At 48.0% G+C, this 19,847-nt stretch overlaps 1 protein-coding gene across 3 annotated transcripts; it reads left to right on the top strand.

Annotated features, from left to right (window-relative positions):
* Nucleotides 1-535: 535 nt before the first annotated feature.
* On the top strand, nucleotides 536-19,688 carry ITFG2 (integrin alpha FG-GAP repeat containing 2). Of its 3 annotated transcripts, none has more exons than XM_036454752.2 (12): nucleotides 622-877; nucleotides 11,750-11,845; nucleotides 12,916-12,957; nucleotides 13,139-13,310; nucleotides 13,875-14,014; nucleotides 14,451-14,599; nucleotides 14,978-15,075; nucleotides 15,271-15,324; nucleotides 15,418-15,509; nucleotides 16,742-16,859; nucleotides 18,428-18,601; nucleotides 18,685-19,688. In XM_036454752.2, the coding sequence occupies exons 1-12, from the start codon at nucleotides 782-784 to the stop codon at nucleotides 18,786-18,788; spliced, it is 1,335 nt and encodes a 444-aa protein (XP_036310645.1). In that variant the 5' UTR covers nucleotides 622-781; the 3' UTR covers nucleotides 18,789-19,688. The 3 variants fall into 3 exon arrangements, with proteins under 3 accessions (XP_036310646.1, XP_036310645.1, XP_045444320.1); XM_045588364.1 differs by lacking the exon at nucleotides 622-877 and adding an exon at nucleotides 996-1,052; XM_036454753.2 differs by lacking the exons at nucleotides 15,418-15,509; nucleotides 16,742-16,859 and having other exon boundaries at nucleotides 536-877.
* Nucleotides 19,689-19,847: the final 159 nt, after the last annotated feature.

The following is a 19,847-nucleotide window of genomic DNA, read 5'->3' as shown; positions in this document are numbered from 1 at the left end:
AGGGAAGGAGTACCCAGTCAATAGGGACTCTATCAGTGCACAAATTTTATGCACTGGGCCTCTAGTGAAATAATAATAAAGCTCACGTTTTTGTTGTGCTAATTATGAAATAATATGTGAGATGTGCTTTACATCAGTGGCTTTCAAGCTATTGATCACAAAGTGCACACACTGTGTTTTTTTTTTTTTTTTTTTTTTTTTACATTAGCCAGTATATACACACACATAAATATATACACTTGAAACAAAGGTTTCACCAAAACAATACTTTTATGTCACTTGATATTTTCTATTCTATTCTATTTTGTGTTTTTAAATGCTGGTTCAATCGACCATATAGTTTTCACAACTCCTAACGGGCAACTTTAAAAAAGCACTGCTGGAAACTATAAAATTGGCAGTTATTACGATTCTCATGATTCTTATGGATGATCTGATGACAGGGCGACAAAGGCAGAGATCAAGGTTATTAGGTCAAGCACTAGAGAGTCCTGTTGCCAAGGGAAGGGATCAGCTCGGTTAGGATGGGTCTGCCCTTGGGAGCCAGCCCTCGGGTGAAAACGAGTGGCCCACGCCCCTGCCACTCACATCAGCGGTCACGCCCCAGACCCAGCGGGCTCGGAAGGCCCGCCTCTCTAAGATTCAGCGAGGAAAGCCGGGATTGGAGGTTCAGGGGGTGACGTGACTTTCCGCTTCGGGTGGCCTTCCGCGCGGGCAGCGGCCGGGAGAGGCTCGGGGAACATTTAGCGAGGCCCCCAACCCCTCAGCCCTTGGAAGTGCGATGCGGTCTGTTAGCTACGTGCAGCGCGTGACCCTGGAGTTCAGCGGAAGCCTCTTTCCGCACGCGATCTGCCTCGGAGACGTCGATAACGACACGGTCAGTGCATGCGCACTGCGGCGACGCCGGGCCGGGGCGGGGCGGGGCCAGAGGAGCGGCGGACGTCGGGCGCGAGCGGCGCCTGCGCGAGGGGTGGCGTGGCGGCCCCGGAAAGCTTTTATGTTTGGCGTAAATGGCGGGGTGTCCAGGCCGATCGTTCTCGTTCCCTGGTCTGGTATTCTTCTAGGAACATAGATGACTGACTCTAAGTCAGTAACTTATTTACCGTAAGAGCCTATTAAACCTTGGTGGCCAAATCTCCTGGTCCCTTGCGCTTCCTCCAGGGCTATCCCTTCTAAAACCACTTTACCTTTCAGAGTCTCAAAACAGGCCGGCTGGCGTGCTCAGTGGTTGAGCCTCCACCTATGAGTCACGAGGTCGCGGTTGGATTCAGGGTCAGGGCACATGCCAGGGGTTGTGGGTTCGAGCCCCAGTGTGGGTTGTGCGGGAGGCAGCCAAGCAATGATTCTCTCTCATCATTGATGCTTCTATCTCCCTCTTCTTTCCTCTCTGAAGTCAGTAAAAATACATTTTAAAGAAAATACAGGTGTGCTTTTTTTTTTTTTTTTTAAAGCCTCTAAACGGGTTCTAAAAGCACCTCTGCCATTCTTACACTTGGCTTCTTGAGGCGCTGAATTTATTCCAATTTAATCTGTAAACTAAGCTTCAGCCTGAGCGACAGATGCATGCCCCCAATACCTCAATCTGAACGTCTTTTTATGGTGCCTGCTCCTTCATACAAGCAAGTGACTGGACACTCTAGTCTTGAAGTGAATTACAAAAATAATTCCCATCTACCATTTCTTCCCTCGCGTCGTTCTTTTTCCCATTGTTTAAATGAATTAATAAGGTAAAGCAGGTAGCATCATGCCTGGGACACAGTAAAAAGTGTTAGCGCCATTGTTAAATTTGTATCATATTTTTCTTTTCTTTAAAATATATTTTATTGATTTTTTACAGAGAGTAGAAGAGAGAGAGAGCTAGAAACGTCGATGAGAGAGAAACATTGACCAGCTGCCTCTTGCACACTCCCTACCGGGGATGTGCCCGCAACTAAGGTACATGCACTTGACCGGAGTCGAACCTGGGACCTTTCAGTCCGCAGACCGACGCTCTACCACTGAGCCAAACCAGTTTCGGCCTGTATCATATTTTTCTGCAAATATTTATTGAACTGCCCATTAGGCACCAAGGATTGTTACATTCTGGGAATTAAATAATTAACAAGACAGACACAGGCTTCAGGTAGCTCATAATCAGGTGGGGTGATAGTCATAGAATAACAAGATGTAATGAGATGCCTTGATTAAAATATGTTAAAGGTTCTAGGGTGAAGCTTCAAAGAGGATGGGGGCTATTGGTGGTGTGAAACACTCTTTTTTTTTCTTCCAGATTTTATCTTTCCATTTATCTCTGAAAGGTTAACATGGTGGTACACATTCAGGCTAAATAGCCAACTCAGCTGGTGATTAAAGAAAATGGAGCCGAAATTGGTTTGGCTCAGTGGATAGAGCGTCGGTCTGCAGACTGAAGGGTCCCAGGTTCGATTCCGGTCAAGGGCATGTACATTCGTTGCGGGCACATCTCTGTTAGGGGGTGTGCAGGAGGCAACTGGTCGATGTATCTCTCTCATCGATGTTTCTAACTCTATCCCTCTCCCTTCCTCTCTGTGAAAAATTAATAAAATATATTTTTTTAAAAATGGAATTTCTTTAAGGAAAGGGGCTGGGAATGCGATGTCCCAAGGGAAGGGCTGCACATCACAGAGCCAGGGGGGGCATTGGGTCTGTGATGGCAGCAGTCGGGCTGGAGTTCCATCCTCACATGCAGTCACTGGTAGGACACTTGTCAGTGGTCCGGGGGCAGAGCTGGTGGGCTTAGAATGCAGGTGTGTGACCAGGTGCCTTCCTGCTTTTAGGGCAGTTTCATTCCTTGTATGACTCCTGGTGTCCCAGCAAGTTTTTCCTGGTCTTTTGTTCTCCTGTGTTGGGAAGCTTACAAATGGCTATTAATGATTATATTGCCTTAACTACCAATCTCTATATTTTTAATACAGAGCACCTTATTGCCTTTTTCTCCTACCGTCTGTCCCATCTCCCTACTCTGCCTCCCTGCTGTTCCGTACTGTCTTTTGCCTGAAAGAAAAAACAAACAAACGAAAAGCTAGGACATCCTCCTCTCTTTCCAGATTCCTTTGTGCTGTTATGGAGAGGTATTTTATGAGGCTTCTTTTGGCTCTACTCCTCTAAGAAGGAAAAAGTTATTCTCATAAATTTGTATTTTTTTGGGGGGCTTTCACATTTTTTCATATGCCAAGCAGTACAATTTTTATGACAAAATTAAGGGAGGCATTTTTAAGTAATAAATTAACAAAGTGACTTTAGAAGTGCATTATTTTCATTTTTATCTGAATGTCTTGTTTACAAGGGAAATACATGCTTTTTAAAATAGCTTCATAGCACTAGCTCTTTTGGAAATTGTACTTTTCTAAGTGAATAGACTACACAGTTCTGCTTTGTTGGGTATATTATTAACTAACCCCCCCTCTCCCCCCCAAGTTGTAAGTGCCATTAGGGTAGGAATTTTTTGTCTGTTTTTTAACTATTTTATTCCCAACACTTAGAATAGTGCCTGCCACATAATAGGGACTCAGTACATGTTTGTTGAATAAATGATGATTGTTATGAAAAGCAAATGTTATTATGTATCTAAGCAATTTGAAGGCCTCTGCCTATTAATAAATATAATTGAAAGAAGGCAAGTAGTGAGATAGTTGGCTAGTGATCAAATGTGGTACACTCAGCCTATAGAAGTGTGGATAGAAATTTTATTATTGGTTCCCCAGGCCAGCATTTGGAGATTTGGGGCAGGAAAAAGACTTATTTTATTCTACGACTAGAGGCCTGGTGCACAAATTCATGCACTCCTCAGCCTGGCTGGCAATCAGTGCTGATTGGGGCCTTCTTGCCCAATCCCCATTGGGCCGATTGGGGCAGCTGGCCTGAAGGAGGGACTGTGGGAGGTTGGCCAACTGAGGGTTGTCTGTGGGAGCACATTGACCACCAGGGGGCAGCTCCTGTGTTGAGCGTCTGCCCTCTGGTGGTCAGTGTGCATCATAGCTACACAGCCAGTTGTTCAGTTGTAAGGTCGCTTAGGTGTGTGTATATATATATATATATATATATATATATATATATATATATGTATGTATATACACACACAGAGACACACACACACACACACACACACACACACACACACACACTAGAGGCCTGGTGTATGAAATTCGTGCACTGGGGTGGTGGGGGGCGGGGGCGGGAGGGTAAGGAGGAGGGATTATCCCTCAGCCCAGCCTGCACCCTCTCCAATCTGGGATTCCACCGTGATCGGGCCTAAATGGGCAGTTGGACATCCCTCTCACAATCCAGGACTGCTGGCTCCCAACTGCTCGCCTGCCTGCCTTCTTGATTGCCCCTAACCGCTTCTGCCTGCCAGCCTGATCACCCCCTAACCACTCACATGCCAGCCTGATTGATGTCTAATTGCTCCCCTGCCAGCCTGTTTGCCCCCAACTTCCTTCCTCTGCTGGCCTGGTCACCACTAACTGCCCTCCCTTGCACACCTGGTCCCTCTCAACTGCCCTCCCTTGCAGGCCTGGTCCCTCCCAACTGCCCTCCCTTGCTGGCAATCTTGTGGTGGCCATCTTGTGTCCACATAGGGGCAGGATCTTTGACCATATTGGGGCAGCCAGCTTGTGTGTTGGAGTGATGGTCAATCTGCATATTACTCTTTTATTAGATAGGATAGAGGCCTAGTGAATGGGTGTGGGCCAGCTGATTTGCCTTGAAGGGTGTCATGGATCAGGATGGGGGTTCCCTTGGGGTGTGGGGCAGCCTGGGCAAGGTGCCTGTGGTGGTTTGCAGGCCCCCCAGCAACCCAAGCAGAGGCCCTGCTATCTGGCATTTATTTACCTTCTACAATTGAAACTGTGTAGCCTTGAGCAGAGAGAGCCAAACCCGCTGCTCACTCACTCTGGCTGCCGCCATTTCTGTTTGGTTTTATGTATCTTCTATAATTGAAACTTTGTATCTTTGAGTGGAGGCCTAGGCTGGCTAAGGCAGGTGAAAAGCTTGGCTTCCGTTGCCGGGGAAACCCAAGCCAGTCAACTGCTCTCTGTGGCTACAGCCATCTTGGTTGGGGTTAATTTGCATACTCACTCTGATTGGCTGGTGGGTGTGGCTGGTGGGCATGGCTTGAGCAGAGTGATGGTTAATTTACATATTACTCTTTTATTAGGTAGGATGTTTTTCCTATAAATACATGATAGTTTAATTTATAACTAAGAAATTAACAACTACTAACAAAATGAAACAGTTATAACAATACTAGAGGCCTGATGCACTAAATTTGTGCAAGAGGCTCTGCTCTCACCGCTGTGGTGGCTTGCCTCGGGCTTTGCAGCCCTGGCTTTGTGTGGAAGATTGTCGTGAAGGATGTCTAGAAGGTTGTTCATCTATCTGGTCTAATTAGCATATTATGCTTTTATTATTTTAGACACTATGATAAAAGTTATGCAGATATGCTCACTTATTTCAGGGGGGTCCCTTGTTGAAGTTTTCATACAGGCTCAGTGCTTTCTGGGGTAACATGTTACCATCAACTGGAACATATTTTGTTCCACCTTTCCACTTATCAGGCACTGTGACCATCACTTTTACAGTTTCATGTATGACAGCAAAACAAGCATGGATTTCTTTTTCTTTCTTCATAATTTCACAGGTAGAAGATTTGTTCTGATCACAGATCTTAGCAACTTCAGCGTATTGTAGGATTACTTTTCTTATTAAGTTAAAACATTCACTTTTTCACTTAAAGGAAGCAGTTTACCACTCCTACTTGGCATATCCAAATTGCTAGCATCACTACTCTTATGCTTGGGGCCATTATTAAGTAAATAACGGTTACTTAAACACAAATACTGCAATACTGATCTTGATCTTGATCTGATAACCCAGGCAGTTAAGTGACTAACAGTGGGTAATGTCTATGGTGAGAACACACTGGAAAAAGGGATGATTCATATCTCCAGCAGGATATAGTGGAACTGAGCAAGATTCCTTTGTGATACTCAGCACAGCACACAATTTAATACCTATAAATTATTTATTTCTGGAATTTTCCATTTAATATTTTTGGACTTCTGTTGACTGTAGGTAATTGAAAATGAGGCTAAGGGGTGACTACTGTATAACGCTTCCCAGCAGTTCTGCTTTTCTGGTTGATTCTGGCTCTAGAGGCCACTCAGTGACACTAAAGAACCCCAGCTGGATAGTACACCAACAGTCAGAGATGCTAAAGGAGAACAGAAGTAAGATCCTTCTAGAAAGTAGAGACTCTCTCTCCCATGGTGTAGCCAGGCTTGGGTGTGTAGTTTTAGAGGGAGTGTATTCTATTCATGGCTTCTTCCTCCAACATAGCAGAAAATAAATTAGTTTAAAGAACTAGCACTTAATCACTGTGGCCATCACTTTTGGCTAATGGTTTCTATCCTACTTAACAAAATAGTAATATGCAAATTAACCATAACTCCACTCTACAAGCCACACTCACCAGCCAGTCAGAGCAAGTATGCAAATAGAAGCAAGATGGCTACAGCCACAGAGAGCAGGAGGGAGGCGTTTCCCCGGCAATGGAGGAAGCCAAGCTTTCCGCCTGCCCTTGCCAGACTAAGCCTCCTCTCAAAGCTACAAAGTTTCAATTATAGAAGTAAACAAATCCAAACAGAAATAGCTTCCATGCCGAAACCGGTTTGGCTCAGTGGATAGAGCATCAGCCTGCGGACTGAAAGGTCCCAGGTTCGATTCCGGTCAAGAGCATGTACCTTGGTTGCAGGCACATCCCCAGAGGGGGTGTGCAAGAGGCAGCTGGTCGATGATTCTCTCTCATCGATGTTTCTAACTCTCTATCCCTCTCTCTTCCTCTCTGTAAAAAAAATCAATAAAAAATATTTTTTTTTAAAAAGAAGAAGAAAGAAAGGAAGAAAGAAATAGCTTCCACCACTGAGCAAGCAGGAGGCTTGGCTCTGCTCCAGGCTACAAAGTTTCAATTGTAGAAAGTAAATATATCCCAGATACCAGGGCCTCTGCTTGGGTCGCTGGGGGGTGTGGCCGGCCTGCAAACCACCACAGGCCCCTCGCTCAGGCTGCCCCACACCCCAAGGGAATCCCCACCCTGATCCGGGACACCCTTCAGCGCAAACCAGCTGGCCCCCATCTGTGCCCAGGCCTCTATCCTATCTAATAAAAGAGTAATATGCAGATTGACCAACACATAAGCTGGCTGCCCCAATATGGTCAAAGATCCTGCCCCTATGTGGACACAAGATGGCCAGCAAGGAAGGGCAGTTGGGAGGGGCCAGGCCTGCAAGGGAGGGCAGTTGGGAGGGACCAGGCCTGCAAGGGAGGGCAGTTGAGAGGGACCAGGTGTGCAAGGGAGGGCAGTTAGTGGTGACCAGGCCAGCAGAGGAGGGAAGTTGGGGGCAAACAGGCTGGCAGGGGAGCAATTAGACATCAATCAGGCTGGCATGTGAGTGATTAGGGGGTGATCAGGCTGGCAGGCAGAAGTGGTTAGGGGCAATCAGGAAGGCAGGCAGGAGAGCAGTTGGGAGCCAGCAGTCCTGGATTGGGAGAGGGATGTTCGACTACTCATTTAGACCCAATCCTAGTGGGATTGATCTAAATGGGCAGTTTAACATCCCTCGAGGAGTCCCAGATTGAAGAGGGTGCAGGCTGTGCTGAGGGACACGCCTGCACCCTGTGCACGAATTTCATACACTAGGCCTCTAGTAGTGTATATGAGGGTTCAGTACACTCTGCAGCTTCAGGCATTCACTATAGTCTTTGAACATATCCTTATGGACAAGAGGAGACGACTGAGATGCTAGAGAGCAGATAGGTTGCCCTGGGAATGTCCTCTTCCAGTGGCATTATCTCACTCTGCCTGGCTCACTGCACCTACCACACTGTTTTATGATTTTACTAGTGGCCCTGGTGCATGAAATTCGTGCACATTAAAATGGGATTAGAGGAAATAATTTAATATTGTTATTTGCCCTTTCTTAAATAATTGAAGTGTCAGATATGAAAGAAAATTAGTAAAATGTATATAAAAACCTTCCTCCTGTCAAGAGTCTGAGGCACACCACGGGACCCAGAGTCAAGTCCCCGCCCACCCATTTGCACCTCATAATTGTGTGAGATCCAGCTGGCCCCTGCCTCCATTGGGCTAGATCCAGACCTGGCCAGTTCCACCCTTGTCAAGCCCCGCTGGGCAGGGGATGTAGCCTCAAGTTCCCTGGCCCGGTGCCAGGAGAGGGGGCGTGGCCTGAGGTCCCCCAGCCCAGACCAGGGCAGGGTGCGAGCCTTGAGTTCTGTCAAGCCCTGCCAGGTGGGGGACATGGCCTGAGATCCCTATCAAGCCCCACTGGGTGGGGGGCATGGCCTGAGGTTCCCCCGTCAAGCCCAGCCAGGTGGCGGGGGGCACAGCCTCAGGTTCCCTGGCCTGGCACTGGGAGGGGGGCACAGCCTCAGGTCCCCTGTCAAATCCCACTGGGCAGGGAGTGAGGCCTGAGTTCCCCCAACCCACCATTGAGGTCCTCCTTCAAGCCCTGCTGAGCAGGGGGTGTGGTCTGAGGTCCCCTGGTCTGGCGCTTGGGGGGGGGGGGCGGTGAGAGGAGCGGGGAGGGGCGGGTAAAAAGGGGGGGAGCAGCCTGAGGTCCCCTATCCCAGCACCAAGACAGGAAGTGCACCTTGAGGTCCCCCGTCAAGCCTAGCTGGGCCGGGAACATGGCCTCAGGTCTCCTGGCCTGGTGCTGGAGTGGGGGGCATGGCCTAAGGTCCCCCAGCCTGATGCCAGGGCAGGGGGCACGGCCTGAAGTCCCCTGTCAAGCCCTGCCGGGTGGGGGATGTGTGGCCTGAGGTTCCCCGTCATGCCCTGCCATGTGAGGAAGGTGGCCTGAGGTCCCTTATCAAGCCCCATGGTGCGGGGGAGGGCATAGTCTCAGGTCCCAGATGATTGGTCGTTAAGGCTCCTTATGGGAACTTAGCTTCAGCTGTGGGTGCTCAGGGGGGAGGATCTGTGCCCCACCTCAGTTGATTCCCAAGTTCTCTCCTGATGGCCCCTCTGCAACTGTGCCTGTCTTAGGTTGTTCCTTCCCTGAGGAATCTTACCCATCTCTGGCTAACCAGCCATCCTCTGGGGCCAAGGAGGGTGACGTGAGGTTCAGTTCTGTCTCCTTGGTAGCCTATACCCTGGTGCCTCCACACCCAGCACCTGCCTTGGGATCCCCTCACCTGTTGGTGAGGTCCCGGCACTGATCACATATCTTGGGGAAGCCAGGTTTCTTCTCCAGGGAGGGCCCAGCTCGCCCCACCGGGTGAGAGACAGATCTATGGTACCAGTCACCACGAGGCTTCAACCTCAGCATGAACAGAAAGCTCAGACATTTTTGTTTGTTAAACAAAAGTTAAAAAATCTTTGTTGGTATTTGTCTATTAAACAAACATTCTATCAAGACCTACTATAGATTCATTTGTTGAATGAAGGTATAATAAAAGAATGGATTATATGAAAAATGCTAAGATCCCTAGCCTTGGAGATATTTAACTAGAGGCTGAAAACCACTTGGTATTAGTCCTCACTATATGCCAGTCACTTCTAATTGCTTTCTTCTGTTAACTCAGTTCTCATAACAATCTTATGAGGTGGCTACTTTTATGATCCTCATTTTATAGATGAAAAAATAGGGACATAGAGAGCTGGATTCAAATGCAGGCAGGTGCAATCTGAGCCTCTGTGCCATGCTTCTCTCTTATGTGTCTGCAGAAGTCCTCCAGGGGCAGCTGTAATTGAAACATCAGATGTATAGGATTTAATGCAAGTAAACTTGTTTTATGCTTCTATAAATATAATATTCCCATAACTATTAAAAATAATCTAAGGTTCAAATAAACTAAATCATATTGATAAATTCCAATTCATTGCTAACTTTTCCTTACTGGTTTGTTGTTGTTGTTATAATATCTTTGTTGCCTTTAGAATTAAATCTTCTTGTGGAATTGTGCACCTGAAACCTGTATAAATTTGTTAACCAATAAATTCAAAAAAGAAAAAAATAATTAAATCTCTTGAGACTCTAATATTCACTCTATTTCGAGGACAGGAAGGGGATGTTGCATGTCCCCACAGTGGAAATTATGAAGCTGTTAGTGGAAATAGGGTTTGGAGCTACCTTAGTATTTATTATCGTTAGTCTCTGGAAAGGGTGGACAGCTTTTGGGGACCTCTAGGAGGTGGAGTACCCAAAACCAAATAGTGAAGAGGCTCCATGCAGGAGCCTGCCCTCTTTTTATTTTTATTTTAATTTCTTTATTGATTAAGGTATCACATAGAGCCTGCCCTCTTGAGAGCTTAGTCACCACTTGAGGGCACCAGAGGCCCGGAGCATGATCCTGACACCCAGCAGCCCCTTCATGTTACCCCCAACCTCCATCCTATATTCACTCATACACACCAAGATCAAAGGTCTTTCTAAAGGAGAAGGGCCCCAGAGCTTACATTTTCTTTTTACCTGGCCTCTAATAGAATATGAGGTTTGAAGTTAAATTCTCTAAAAGTTGAATATTTGGGATTGTTTTCAAAATACAGGATGGGGCAAAAGTAAGTTTACAGTATGAGAAACTGTTTCTTTTACCCTCTATAATAATAATATGCAAATTGTCCCCTTGACCAGGAGTTCAACCAGGGGGTGGGGCCAGCCAGCCAACTGCCCCCAGCCTCTAGCCCCCAGCTGGCCTGGCCCTATCAGTCCCGGTCAGGGTGGGCCAACCATATCCCACCTATGCACAAATTTGTGCACCAGGTCTCTAATATATATACACTGTGCATCGGGGCAGGGAGGGTCCCTTGCCCTGGCCTGTGCCCACTCACAGTGCGGGAGCCCCACAATGGATTGCCCCAAAGAGGTAGGCCAGAGTATGGGGCTTCTGCCTGTGCAGCACACCAAGCCACAGGACCCACCTCCTCCGTGCAAGGTGGCGGAGACACCAGGTCCTGCCTCCTCTACGGGACTCCACCAGGACCCGCCTTCGCTATGTGCGCAACCATCTTGTGATGGCATGAGGACGTCATGGTGTCAGAGCATGACAACCACCTAGACTACTTTTAGTATATACTGTGTGTGTGCATATATCTATATGTTGTTAATCCTCACACAATATTTTTTCATTTATTTTCAGAGAGTGGAAGGGAGGGGAGAAACACAGAGAGAGAAACATTGGTTTGAGAGAGACACATCGATTGGTTGCCTCCCACAGGGCCAGGGAACAATTCTGCAACCCAGGTATATGCCCTTGACTGGAATCAAACCCAGGACCCTTCATTTGGCCAGTACCCTATCCACTGAGCAAAACTTTCAACAGTTTAATTATTGTGTTCTTTTCCATACAGTTGTAAAACTATTTTGCCCCATTCTGTATGTCCTATTTGTAATGGACAAGTATGTAGGGCATTAATTTGTTCAGATGTCAAAGTTTCCTGGGATGGATTCTGTATTACCCTGTTCCTCTAATCTCCCCTACCTGTAACACACACACACACACACACACACACACACACACACACACACACACCACCCTTCCCCCGCTACGGAAATAAAGAAACTGGGAAACTATGGCTGTGTTGGTCACAAAAGATTTTCAGTAAAGTTAATGAAGATTCAAGTTGATGTCCTGTGATTTCCTCAGGATGGGCCCAGTAGAGTTGGAGGTGGGTCAGCAGGATCCCATGCTAACTCTCTTCTCTCTCCGTTTGAAGTTAAATGAACTGGTGGTGGGAGACACCAGTGGGAAGCTATCTGTATATAAGAATGATGACAGCCGGCCATGGCTCACCTGTTCCTGCCAGGGAATGGTAAGTATTCAACTACCGGGGTCTACAGGTCAGGGAAGGGATTTCTTCTGTCCAGGAGCTGTCAAGGCTGAGACCCACACAGGGGCCCACCAGCGTGTCCTAAACTCATCAGCTGCTCAGCCTAGGTTGTCTAATCTTATAAATTACTAGGCAACTGTAGTAGGAATATTCCTGCAAAACTTCTGGCGAGCTTCCCTCCCGCCCACACCTTTCCAGCTGCGGGAGGAGGGGGGGGGCGGGGCAAGCCGGGCTCACCCCACCCGTCCTGCCTGCTCCACCGCACCTGTGGCCACTGCCGGCTCCTGCAGCCGCGCACGCGCACTGCCACCACTACTGCGTGCCTCACCCCGCACGCCTGACCTGCTGCGCCCGCCGCTGCGGCTGCTGCCGCTGCCTCCACGGCCGCACCTGCTGCCGCCTCCTCTGGTGTCTTGCATGCTGCTGCTGCTGCTGCTGCTGCTGCTGCTGCTGCGTGCCCCACCCGACCCACCACCGCGCTGCCACCTCCGCAGCTGTACGCTCCACCACTGCGCACCTTGCTCTGCCTCGTCCTGCAGGTGCTGCTAGTGCTTTCCCTCCAGCAGCTTCAGCCGCCTTGCTTTCCACTTTCCCTCCCTCTTCTTTCTATGCTGTCTTCTGTCTTCACTCCTCCCTCCCTCTGCATATGCAAATTAACCACCAGGTTTGTTGGGTTAATTTGCATATTCACTCTGGCTGATGTAGTGGAGTGATGGTTAATTTGCATATTACTCTATTATTAGGTTAAATAGTAGAAAATGAGGGCAGTATTTGAATATGTCCAGAAACGTGACAGTCTGGCCATATTAGAGTTTTTGTAACAATTTTGTTTTGAGCCCAAATTGTCTTCAGGTCTTTATATTGCCGTCTGGGTAAACCAAATAAACCTATAGCACAGTAACTTGATTAACTCAGACTATCAGTGTAGGTCATTGGCAACAGCTTTTCAGCGAATGATAGTAATTTGAAAACCTGGTCCTTCCAACCTCATAGCTATTAGGGAGTACCTGTCTCCTCTGGGTCTCCCTGAGCCTCCCTTTCTTCTTTTGCAGCTTACTTGCGTTGGGGTTGGAGATGTATGCAATAGAGGAAAGGTAAGAACTCTCAGGGACCTTGGGATTTCACTGTAACTCCAAGGCCTTACTTAGATTGATTGCTGTCTCAAGATTGAAATCGGCTGAAGGTAATGCTTCAGCCCTGACTTCTGTGTTCTGATGATCAGCCTGTGCTCAGACTCCCTTCCCAGTCCATCTCTCATGCCTCTGTCTCTCCCAGAATCTCGTGGTGGCGGTGAGTGCTGAGGGCTGGTTTCACTTGTGTGACCTGACACCTGCCAGGACCCTGGATGCTTCTGGGCACCATGAGACCCTAATGGGAGAGGAGCAGCGCCTGGTGTTTAAGCAGCACATCCCTGCCAACACCAAGGTCATGCTGATCAGCGACATCGGTGGGCATGGCTGTCTTTGCAGGCAGCTGGGAGTCAGTTGGTAATAGAGCAGATCTCCAGGGATTCAGGGGGAGGAGGAATAAACCATGGAAAGGAGCAGGAGAGTGTTGAGGTAGATGTAGCGATTCTAAATGGAGTTGTCAGGGAAGTCCTTTCTGAGAAGATGACATTTGGTAAAAAATTTAAAGATGGCAAAGGAGTGAGTTATATAGATACTGGGCTGATACGTTGGCCAGAAAATGTCTTGAAGGTGGTGGTAGGTATATGGGATGAATCAGGACACCTCGAGTTGTGTGTCCGAGGGAAGTGGTGACAGGACCTGTGCAGCAGATGGGTGGGTAGGGCCCAGGAACAGGTAGGTGTTGTCAGGGCAGGAAGGACAGAGGAGCCTGCACCAGACTCAGAGTGTGTGAGACGGCTCCACAACAGATTGGGCTTGAAATCGTACCAGATAAAATGCCAGCAGTGATGTTAGCAGAGGAGTGGGGATGAGATGCTTGTAGGATTTAAGCTGACGAATGCAACTTTGGCTCCAAACTTGTCTTATTTTCTGGATCGTCACAGATGGAGACGGGTGTTGCGAGCTGGTGGTAGGTTACACAGACCGTGTGGTACGTGCTTTCCGCTGGGAAGATCTGGGCGAGGGCTCTGAACATCTGACAGGGCAGCTGGTGTCACTTAAGAAATGGACACTGGAAGGTCAGGTGAGAGGCTGAGTATGGGAGCCGCAGAGCCCAGAGAAGGCCTTCTGAAGGGGGTTGTGGGAGAACAGTCTTGGGCCATCATGCAGGGTGGAAAGAAGGGAAAATCACCTTGCTGGGAGATATCTAAAGATCATTTCAAATCAGAGTATTAGGGGAAATTGCTAGTAATAACTAATAGGAAGGAGCCCAGAGCTAAGAATGGGGATGTGGTGGGGCCTGTATCAGGACTGGGCCCCACTTGAGGCTGCACAGAGGAAAGCAGGTGGTGTATGTGCAGAGGTGTGTCCCGCAGGAGCCCTGTGAACACTATTCCTCCTGCTGCTACCTTGGAGCCTGGGGTACTGCTAGCAGGGGCTGCCCCCTTCCCTTCCCCGTTCTTTGCAGGGTTCTACTTACTGTCTCCCCAGACCCCTTAAGCCTCTGTTCCCTGGTGCAGGTGGACAGTCTCTCGGTGACTCTGGGTCCCTTGGGTGTTCCTGAGCTGATGGTATCACAGCCAGGCTGTGCTTATGCGGTTTTACTGTGCACCTGGAACAAGGACGCTAGGCACTCCGCTACCTCTGAGGGGACCACAGAAGGCATTAGGTAAGGGGTGTAGGCCTGTGGATGGTGTGGGGTGCATGAGAGCAAGATTGGGTCCCCGGCAGAGGATGATAGGTCTGCGGTTGGCAGAACTTCTTGGGCGAGGAACGGCATAAGCACCTCTCTCCTAGTGAGGGAAGACCTATATTTGGGGACCCAGAGTATCCTGGCTCTAACTCTGTAGCAACTGGAAAAGGTTCCAAGATTGTAGCCTGATAGCTCCATCCCTGTTTCCTACTTGCCACACGGGCCAGACAGGGTCAGCAATAGGATTCCTCGCTGATTCACAGCTTGGTAGCTCTTACGGAGATGGGGCTCAAAGGTGCCAGAGCACTAAGCTCACTTGGTCTTCCACTTAGTCCCCTAGTTTTCTGCCCACAGGGAGACCCCGTCTGCCCGAGATGTTGTGCTGCACCAGACATCCGGCCGCATCCACAACAAGAATGTCTCTACTCACCTCATTGGCAACATCAAACGAGGCAGGTTGCTGAGGGCAAACACTGCTTTTAGGAGAGGAGATGCTGTGTTTTCTCTCATTTCTAGTCCTGTCTCTCCCTCCCTCTCTCCCTCCCTCTCTTCCTTCCTCTCTTCCTCCCTCCTTTTGGCCATTCCTCCCACGTGTGCTCTGATCTTGCCTTTCTCACATTTTCTTCTTCTGGTCCTTCTACCCACAGGCCACACTGCTGAGAATGGTGGCTCTGGCCTCTTTGCCCTCTGCACCATGGATGGTGAGTTCCTCAGATCAGCTGTGGGCCAGCTGTGTGCCTGGGGATCTGCTCGGGGATCCTGCCTGACCCATCCACCTGCCTCTCACCCTGCAGGGACACTGAAGCTCATGGAGGAAGCAGACAAGCTGTTGTGGTCCGTGCAGGTGGACCACCAGCTTTTCGCCCTAGAGAAATTGGATGTCACGGTGGGTGGACACCTGGTGGAGAGGAACGTTCTTACCTTCACATGAAGAGAGAAGATTTTAGTGAGGCCATTCTCACTTCACGGTTAACTCTCACCTTTATCTTTTAAAAATATATATATACATTATTTTTTATTTCAGAGAGAGAAGGGGAGAGGGAGAGAGGGATAGAAACATCCTAATAATAATAAGATGGCAGCCCCCAGTCCCCTCAGCTCCACAGCCGCCCAGGGCCGCCTGAGGCTCAGGTAAACAGGGCCGGCCAAGGGCCAAGGTTTGCGCTGACAGCAGTGGCAGCAGCAGAGGTGTGATGGGGTGTCACCTTCCCCTGATCTCCGGGTTGCCTCACACCCCTTGGGCTCCCAGGCTTTTTACCCCTGTATGCACCAAGCCTCTAGTCAATGATAAGAGAGAAACATTGATTGGCTGACTCCTGCATGCCCTCTACTGGGATCAAGCCCACAACCCAGGCTTGTGCCCTTCCTGGGAATCAAACCATGACCCTCTGATTCATAAGTTGATTCTCAGCCACTGAGCAACACCAGCCAAGCTCAACTTTATCTTAGGGCCCTCTTTAGACAGCTCTTACTCTCTTTGGAGTGAGTCATTCCCCTGTTCCACAGTGCATAGCACTATGTGCTCTGGGCAATCTCTCTTTCCAGTTCCTTTCAGCAGCAGTAATCACTCCAAAGAGAAACATATAATTACTAGTACTTGGATCCAGAAGTTAGTCATCAGTCCCAACTGCAAATGTATGTTATTTTCTTGTCCTGTGTGAGTCTGTCTTTACTAAGGCTGTGGCTCCTGAATCTGCAATGGGGGCTGTCCTTTGTGCTGCCGTCATGCATGCTCAGTGGTGTCGGAGAAAAGGCCTGAGGTTTGGTAGAACAGGCCTGGGTTGGAGGCCTGATTCCACCACCTTCCAGCTGAGTGACCTTGAGAACATGACTTTATTTCTATAAGCTGAAGTTCCTTCAGTATCAAATTGGGAGTAATGCTCACAGGATTGTTGTGAGCATTATGTAAGGTGGCTCATTTGACAGCCCCTTTGGTGCCTGGCACATGGGAGAAATTCAGTAAGAAACATATGGTTGTCTTCTTTCCCAGCTGGTTGGTTGTCATCCAGAGCCAAGTCCACAGCTCCTTGTACAGTATTTTATTCATCCCTGTCATTAGATCTCTTTCTAACATGGCTCCTGGCCACCCCTTGCAATCTTGTCTCTGACCTATTTCAGGGCAACGGGCATGAGGAGGTGGTTGCCTGTGCCTGGGACGGGCAGACGTATATCATTGATCACAACCGCACAGTCGTCCGCTTCCAAGTGGATGAGAATGTCCGAGCCTTCTGTGCAGGTGGGCCCCTGCCCCGTTCTTAGTGTGTCCCCTATGTGAGTCTTCATAAACAAATGAGTTCCTTAGCTCTTTCATTGGAGGGTGATGGGTGAGTGCTCAATTGCCATCTTTTTAAAAAAATATATATTTTTATTGATTTCAGAGAGGAAGGGAGAGGGAGAGAGATAGAAACATCAATGATGAGAGAGAATCATTGATCAGCTACCTCCTGCACACCCCCTACTGGAGATCGAGCCCACAAACTGGGCATGTACCCCACTAGGAATCGAACCTTGACCTCCTGGTTTCATTGGTTGACACTCAACCGCTGAGCCATGCCAGCCAGGCTCAATTGCCATCTTTACAGTTTTAATTAAGAAGAAAAAACAGCCAAAACCGGTTTGGCTCAATGGATAGAGCGTCGGCTTGGGGACTGAAGCGTCTGTACAAAATCAATAAAATATATTTAAAAAAAAAAAAAAGAAGAAGAAGAAGAAAAAACAGTGAGATCTCTATTTCTGAATATTTTAAAGAATGTATGATTTCTTTTTTTAAAATTGATTTCAGAAAGGAAGGGAGAGGAAGAGAGATAGAAACATCAATGATGGGCATTATTGATTGGCTGCCTCCTGCACATTGGATTGAGCCCAAAATCCAGGCATGTGCCCTTGACCAGAATCAAACGTGGGACCCTCTGGTACACAGGCTGAAGCTCTATCCACTGAGCCAAAACTGGCTAGAGCAGAATGTATGATTTCTTATCTATCTATGTGAGGACGTCAGAAAGCTCTTTCCCATCTGAGTATATCAAAACTCTGTGAAGGACATGGTCTTAGCCCATCGATGTTCAACCTTTTTCTTCTCATGGCACTTGTAAGCTAATCACTAATCTCCTGCGGCACACGAAAAAAGTATTTTTTTTTTTTTTACAATCTGACAAAAAAAAAAGTATAATTTTGATTCTTTCACATTTTTGGACAGCTGTTGTGCTGGCTGTTGTCATTTTTTATTCACAGTCTAAGGGAAAAGAGAACAGTGCCCCTGACTAAATAGTCAGGTATTGCATGTTTTAAAAATTCTTGTGGCACACTGGTAGAAAATTGCTGACCTAGGACATTCCCATTAGTTCCCAGTTAGGACCTTGGAAGCCAGCACTCACTCGGGATGACATGGAGATAAGCGAGGTTACTGAAGTGAGAAGAATTGAGCAGTGCGCTGGCATCCTTACTGCAGGGCCTTTGCACAGGGGTTGCCACCTCAGAGAAACCTTAATTTCTGATTACATTTTGCTGACTTACCCCTTAGACTAGCAAAACTAGTCATTACTCCAAGGCTGTCACTAACATGACAAATGAAGTATCACATATCCGGATGCTATTCTGCCTGGGTTTTGTTACGATAGTTTTTCTGTGGCATAGGGCCAGATATTTTCTGTTTTACTGAGTTCCCATCAGAGAAGACTTAGAAAGAGGGCCTTTGGTTTTCTGTTTGGCATCTGGGAGGGTCAAAACTGCTGACTCGTATTTTGTTCTTGCTTTCCCACCACTGGACTGAAACTTCTGGACCTTTGTCTCACCACCCACCCCCAGGCCTGTATGCCTGCAAAGACGGCCACAACAGCCCCTGCCTCGTGTATGTCACATTCAACCAGAAGATCTATGTGTATTGGGAGGTGCAGCTTGAGCGGATGGAGTCTACCAATCTGCTGAAATTGCTGGAGGCCGAGCCCGAGTTCCAGAGCCTGCTGCAGGAGCTGGGCCTGGGTGAGTCCCAGCAAGCTGCGGGGCTAGTAAATCGGGGGGTGCAGGAGGCCACAGCCTCTTACCAGCTCCTTTCTTGCCCTCAGATCCTGATGATCTCCCAGCAGCCCGCACTCTGGTTCACCAAACCCTCTACCATCCTGACCAGCCACCACCGTGTGCTTCTGCAAGCCTCCAGGATCCCACCTAGCGGGGCGTTCCTTCTTGGCTGAAGAAGGATCCTCTGAACCTCCCTGCCCCCAAGGTATCATGGTATTGGCAGGAGAGGGAACGTATACTACAGAGGAGCATGGACAGATGGTAGCAACCGGAGGGTGACTGTGAACTATAGAACCCCTGGTCTCCCCGGTGAGAGAAGAGACAACTGGACTGTCTGCCCATTTCTGTGTACCTCAGCCATCACATCAGCAGGGTAAAGGACCCTGACCTCATTCCACATCACCTGGGACTGCCCCCTCCCCAAAGCTCTCCAGTCTCGTATGGAAAGCAGACTTGTTTGTGAGGAGGAAGCACCAGTCTGTGGGTGGCCCTGACACTTGTGAGGAAACAAGGCGTCGGCCAGTGCAGCTGTGAGAGAGGGGCTCTGCCCTATCCCAAGCCCCATCTTCCATGTCACAACTCTGACAGTGGTGATTATTGCAAAAATGGAGAACTGTCTGCTTTGTTTTTAGGGGCCTTTCAGGACATTTTACAGTCTGGTTTTTGTGTCCCCAGCAACCCTGAGATGATTTCGCTCTATTTTCCAAAGACACTGGGGCAGCAGCCTCTCATTTTGCCATATTCTTCGAGTACTGTGCATCTTCCTAGGCCTCGGTCCATTTCCCACCCCCCATTTCCACAGAAATACTTTATCGTCTATCAGACAATAGACATTTACAACCTGATGCAGATTTATGATCCAGACCATAATCAGAATTCTATCTTGGGCCATTTCTATCCCTTCTGCTCTTATAATAATTCTGTGTGCTTTAAATCAGTATCTTTCAAATTGTAGACTGCAATCTTTTAGTGGGTTGTGATCAGCATTTTTTTTTAAATAAATAAAATAGAATACAATAGAATGAAAAATAAAGTACTAATTGCTACAGTATATGAAAACATTGGTTATAATTGTATGTGTATATTGAGTGTAATATAAACTGTATCTCCTGCTTTAAATTATGTTCAAAGGAGTTTGAAAGATATTGCTCTCAATTATATTGACCCCAGCCTGATGGGTGTTTCTGGGGAAGGGTCCACATTCATATTT

This window comes from Pipistrellus kuhlii, unplaced genomic scaffold, assembly GCF_014108245.1.
Source record: "Pipistrellus kuhlii isolate mPipKuh1 unplaced genomic scaffold, mPipKuh1.p scaffold_m20_p_3, whole genome shotgun sequence".
Taxonomy (NCBI): domain Eukaryota; kingdom Metazoa; phylum Chordata; class Mammalia; order Chiroptera; family Vespertilionidae; genus Pipistrellus; species Pipistrellus kuhlii.
This window is presented reverse-complemented; position numbering and strand designations above follow the sequence as displayed.